The sequence below is a fragment of the Stegastes partitus genome, unplaced genomic scaffold (genome assembly GCF_000690725.1).
Source record: "Stegastes partitus isolate 25-593 unplaced genomic scaffold, Stegastes_partitus-1.0.2 Scaffold1001, whole genome shotgun sequence".
Classification (NCBI taxonomy): domain Eukaryota; kingdom Metazoa; phylum Chordata; class Actinopteri; family Pomacentridae; genus Stegastes; species Stegastes partitus.
The window spans coordinates 92237-98236 of record NW_007578732.1 but is presented as its reverse complement, the minus strand read 5'-3'; the positions used below and the strand labels follow the sequence as shown (position 1 = coordinate 98236).

Genomic DNA, 6000 nt, shown 5'->3' with positions numbered 1-6000 from the left:
TTTGGATGAAATATCCCAACTGTAAGCTTAGATTTAAGCACATGTTGTTAAAAATTGAATGTTTTTTTTCTGTTTTTACAGTTTCTAGCTCTGATAAATAGTGTGTCTTTGTCAATTTTTTATTTTTTACTTTTATAGATATTGTGCCTTTCAAACACATCTGTGGTTTTGGGGCTTCAGAGGTTTAACAATAGAACCAGAGCTAAAAATGCAGACTTAAAATCAATTGGAACAAGTTACTTAAACCTACTACTTGACTGATATGCACACAGTATTATATCTGAAATAAAACATGGTGACGACTTTGTGTTGTACCGTCACACAGCTTGGTGATGCTGTTGAAGCTGAAGCCAGTTTTGCACTCGCAGCGGTACGATCCCAGCAGGTTGACGCAGCCGTGGTCGCCACAGACGTTGCCCGTACGACACTCGTCCACATCTGCAAGCGGACAGATCAAGGGGATAAACATCTTTTTAGTTAAACAACAGACTTTAAAAAAAACAGAATCCACTGTGAGTGCACCTGCCTTCACAGCGGCTGCCGTCCTCGGTCAGGTGGTATCCTCGTCCGCAGGTGACCGTGTTGCTGCGACACGTGTACGATCCCACTGAGTTGATACAAGTCTGTCCAGGCTGGCAGGGGTTGGTGTGGACCACACACTCGTTGATGTCTAATTAGAAAAAGAAACTCCCTCAGCTAAAGAATTCATATTTTGTTTTCACTTGAGTGCGACTCTGAACTCACCGATACAGCTGCCGACGGCGTCCTGAATATAACCGTCTCCACATTTTTCCTTCGGCTTGCAGCGGAAGGAGCCTTCGGTGTTGGTGCAAACAAAGTCAGCTCCACAGTTATGGGTCCCCAAAGCACATTCATCAATGTCTGCAACAGGAAAGGAAGAAACCATGCAATTTTCTTACATACCGTAAACTATAGATGTCTTTTTATTTCATCAAGAAACTAGCACTGCAGGATTATAAAACACTTTGTTGTTATGGCAGTTACAGTCATTTTATTTTTTTAATTGTTTGTGTTCTTGACTTGTTACCTTGGCAGACGTTGTGGTCTGTGAGTTCATACCCAGTGCCACAGCTCGTTTCCCTCTGACAGCGGAACGAACCTTCGGTGTTAATGCAAACTTGCCCAGAGATGCAGTTGTGACTGTTGGTCAGACACTCATTAACGTCTAACGAAACAGACAAAACAAGAAAAATCAGTTTATTAAAGCCTTTTAAGTGGTAATGTTAAGCAGGTAAAATATTCACCATTTTCTCAATTTCAACATAGCAAAGAAACATGTACACAAAGAGGAAAATTCATGCAATAATACACTTGCTTTGAAAACCAGGAGAGAACATATTGACTGATCGATAAATTAGGGATGCATGATATATCAGTGACCACATCGGTATCGGCCAATGTTAGTGTTTTTTCCGGTGTGAACACATTTGAAAAACCGATGATTGTCTAACATTAGTGCCTTCGTCTCTACATTTGATATTGCTGCTATTTCACAGATGTTTTTACTTAAATGGTTCTGGACTTGAACATTAAATATGTTAAAACAGAAAGAAGACTATGTGGTCTAATTTGGGCTTCGTTTGATTAGTTTTCACGTTCTCACAGTGCTTACTCATTTTTTGGTGTGAACAAAAATTGAATATCCACATCGGTAATATCAGTTATCGGCGATATCAGAAATCTTAATATCAGATATCGGTATCGGCCAGAAATTTTAATATCGTGCCTCGCTAGTTTAAATGTTGTCTGTTATGTACTTGTAAGAAAACTTTCTATTTACACTGTTTTTTTTGTTTTTTAATATAATGTAGGAAAAGATGCTTGGGATAATATAGAAACAGTGTCACCACATTGTTTTTCCATTTTTATTTGTTGCAACACTATCACCACCTTCTGCAGCGCATGTAGTCGAGTATGCATCGCAGCTGAACAGACAGTGGTGCGGAGTCAAACGGTGTCTTCGCAGAAGGCTGCCAACTAGTTTTTTGAACACATTTCTAAAGTTAATAAACAATGACCCCAGTTTCTTCCTTTTCCAATATCAATCTAACATGCAGTTTGTACATACAGACTGGTGACAAATTAAAGGAAAAACCTGAATGCTTAAGTCCTACAGCTTGGTTACACTGACGGGGGAATTTTACTGGTATAGTCTGGGTCCACTTGTCTCGCTAGAGGGAAAAGTCAATGAAAATCAATACAGAGCTGTTCTGAGTGACCACGTTTATCCTATAATTAAGCATTTCTATCCTGAGAGTCTCTTCTTGGAAGACAATGCCCCCATTGAAACACCAAAAGAGGAAATATATATTGGAAGAATGCTGTTTCACCCCATATAGTAGAGTTTCAGAAACTTAGAATAGAAGAATAGAATAGAACTTTATTGATCCCTTTGGTGGAAACCTCAGGGAAATTGTTGGTCTTATGAAGACTAGACTTATGAATTAATGCGAAGAAGCATTGAAGCTGTTGGAAGGTGGTGGTCCAACACCTTAATATGATGGTTGGTTTTTCCTTAAAAATGACTTATGATGTCTTGATATTGACATTTTTACTCCCAAAATATCTGGTATTGTGGGGTTCTAGAAGATAAAAACCCAGTTTGTTGAACTCAGACCTGCTTCAGTCATGCATTTATGCACCAAACATGGAACATTAATTGCTCTTCCATTACTTCCATCCCTGAAGGTTTTCTTCAACGCCAGTCCAATAAGCAACTAATAAGACTTTCAGATTTAGTAATTACAATTCATCATGGAGGAGATATCATGTGAAGTTTCATCAGCCCCTAGTTTTGACCGTCTAACAGAATCATGCAGCCGCTATAGCCTCCCTTAACATGTAGGTGTTTCTGTGGTTTCACTTCCTTGACTCACCCTCACAGCTGACTCCATCCTGACGCAGCTGAAAGCCATCATGGCAGCCACATTTCCCGTCACCGACACACAACTGGGAGCAGTTGGAGTCTGAAAGCAGCACAGAGGCGCACAAAGAATCAGACATCACAGTGTGCAATGTGTGTCCTGGATCTACGGAAACAGATAATTGGCTGACGGAGGACAAAACCCGCCAAACAGCTGCTGTTTAAGCTTCTTACAAGACTTGTTATAATGAGGAAGATCACATTAGGAAATTAAGGCGACAAACCTCTGCAGGTGTTTGTTCTCTCTGGAGGCTTCGTCGTCGTCACTTCAGGCTTTTCCGTCGCTAGAAAAATTGAAATGAAAAACAGAAAAGCTTCTTTATAAGCAGTGGGAGTGGATTTTCCATTATTGTGGTCTGTTACATTTAGATCTGCTGTGAGCGGTTTTCCCGCATGTTTGTGTTTTTCACCTGAAGTTCACACGGTGACAAAAGCTACAAGCCACAACAATTTGCCAGTTGTCCCTGAGTCGCCATTTGGTTTGGTGTCTGCAGATTATCCTGTTGAGTGACCTGGTTTGTGATCTGTCTGACTGGAAGCCAATCTGCTCCACAGACGTCACACCAAGGACGTTTATCTGACACTTCCAGGGAAACAGCGCTGCTCTGATTGAGAAGTTACTTCAACAAAGATGGGATGTGAAAACCTCAATCGTTATCAAGGTTTTAGTCAAAGTACTATCGAGGTACTCCTTAGATTAGTTAATAGAGTGAGAAGAAGTTATGTAAAAGTACCAATAAAGGAATATAAAAGTACTCCAGTACAAGTAATGTCCTGCATGAATAGGTAAAGGTCCTGGTTTGAGTCATTTGACTGATGAATTATTATATATGACATCATTAAATCATTAATACTGAAGCATCAGTGTGTCAGCATGTTGCTCTGATATATGATTCACAAATCTGTTCCCACTTTTTCTTCAATCCTTGATTTTGTTACAACATTTAAGCCCTTTACATGAGGAGTATTAGCAGAAAGTGCATCTGTGCTCAAAGACATTTGGCACCTAAAGTGTGCAAATGGTCGACTGCATTGATTGTTTCCAGTGCAGCAGCGATTCTAACACACAGAGTGGAGCTCATCAAGACACAAAGAGCCGAGAACACAACGCTGTTTAGGGGTTTCACCTGCAGCAGTCGGTTTGCTTTCATGCGTTGTGCTGTTGCCGCAGCAGACTTTGGCTGCGTAGCTGCACTGGCGAGGCAGCGACAGACCGTGAAGCTCGCAGCTCAAACCACGACTGGCCGCCGTCAGGCCGAGCTCACAGCAGTCGCAACACATCTAAACAGGAGGAAGAGTAAGAAAGGCATCCGATGAAGCAAAAACAAAAACAAAAACTGTTTTACACTGTGATAAAGTTTGTTTTTTAAAAGTTGTTTTTACAGACTTCCCCTGGTTTCTTAAATAACAAATAACACTGTATATGTGTGAGAGGAAGGTGTTTAAAAGTTAACAATGTTGACATGAGGAAAGAGATCCACCTTTGAGATTTTGGTCTCCCAGGGGTCTCCGTGGAAAAAAGGCCTCTCGCAGGCTCCCTGCTCTTTGCCCATCTTGATGCCGCTGTTACAGAGTTTGTCTCGTATGACTGAGCGACAGCACTGCTCCTGGACAATGCTGGGAAGAAAGGGAACACATGTAGCATGAAACCTCATCCAGAATAGAAACTGAACTTCTCACTCTGAGAAGATAAGAAGCAAGTGAAGAAAAGTTCGCTGCTTGCATTAGATACAGCAGAACATGAGCGGATTTATGCTGTAATACTTTACATATTTACTCAGTCACCTGCTTTTGACTTCGAGGAAAACGCTGTACCACTGCCACTAAAACACTTTTCTGAAGCATTTTTGTTTAAAAATGTTTCCTTTAACTCTTTTCAGCAACTGCTTCCTTTCCTGACCTCAGAGTGATGACCAGGTGTTCCTTCATTTCATCAATCACCACCACTGTGTTCTTACAGTCAAACTGGGCCCGTTAGTGTTAAAAATGCTCCAGGGGGCCACACTTAACACCTACTATGTAGTTATTATGGGGCCTTCCTCCCCTGCTTGCAGCCTGTAGCCCCTCGGGGGTATTTTTTAACCTTTAAAGATACCATTGCATACCCTGGCTTTACAGGTCATCTCTTCAAATTCCATACTTTCATATGGACATTTGCACTGAACACCTGTATTTTTGTTGTAGGACATGAGTTTTAAAACATTAATATAAGTGAAGTGACACTTGTAACCCTCCCGGTAACTGGGCCCCACTTTGAGAAGGGAGAAACCAGCTGTTTCCTACCTGCAGATGTGGGTTGGAACGAATGGGAGGATTCCACAGTCATGTCCTTCCAGTGCTCGGGCCCTCCCATCCAGACAGCACTTTTGTATAGAAGGAGGCTTGGTTTCTTTAATGTGGAGATGATGGCATGGTTATTATGGATGAAAATCTGAGACATTTAAGTCAAAATGAGCAACTTTTTCAGCCCCTTGAGGTTAGGTGACAATACTCTCAAAATAACACTCGTGCGTAATTTCAATCACAAACAGGCTCCAAATGCGTAAAAATTGCGCACCGGAGTGCCAAACTTCAGCTGCATTCTTACCGTCTGCACGCAGAATTTCGTAAAGAGAGAACAAAAGTATAATCCGCTTCGCCATCCGACTCGATCTGAGCTGCATATTTCCTCTTTGAATGGTCCAAACTTGACTTCTTCAGATGTCTGAAGACTGCAAATGCCGGTGTGCGTCTCCTGCGTCAAAGTGGCTCCGCCTCGCCGGAGAAAACGAAGCATCAGAGGAGACGCACATCTTGGTTTGGTTTGGGGGCGGGGTGGAAGAAGCCTGGTCTCACTGTCAGAGGCTCCCACTGATTAAAACACGGCCGATAATGCGATTTATTTAATGTGCAGACGATATGAAGCCAAAGTGCGCGCTGTTGTCTGGAAGATAAATGAACCACGGTGACATTTAAGGCATCACCTCTAGTGGAACTGTAGGGTATTTTCTCCTATTTAAAATAAAATAAATTAACAATAATAAAAAGTTTAGATCCACTATATTCAAAATGCAGGC

The 6000-nt window shown here is 41.5% G+C and overlaps 1 protein-coding gene across 1 annotated transcript in view; it reads right to left on the bottom strand.

Moving 5' to 3' along the window:
• Positions 1-4873, bottom strand: part of LOC103366990 (fibulin-1) — a 14026-nt gene extending 9153 nt beyond the window's left edge. The window contains exons 1-9 of the mRNA XM_008294869.1: positions 4845-4873; positions 4426-4561; positions 4072-4225; positions 3169-3228; positions 2898-3050; positions 1049-1186; positions 745-882; positions 527-670; positions 316-438 (exon numbers count right to left, since the gene is read on the bottom strand). Coding sequence (XP_008293091.1) covers positions 316-438; positions 527-670; positions 745-882; positions 1049-1186; positions 2898-3050; positions 3169-3228; positions 4072-4225; positions 4426-4561; positions 4845-4873 — 1075 coding nt within the window. The remainder of the gene's footprint in view (positions 1-315; positions 439-526; positions 671-744; positions 883-1048; positions 1187-2897; positions 3051-3168; positions 3229-4071; positions 4226-4425; positions 4562-4844) is intronic.
• Positions 4874-6000: the final 1127 nt, after the last annotated feature.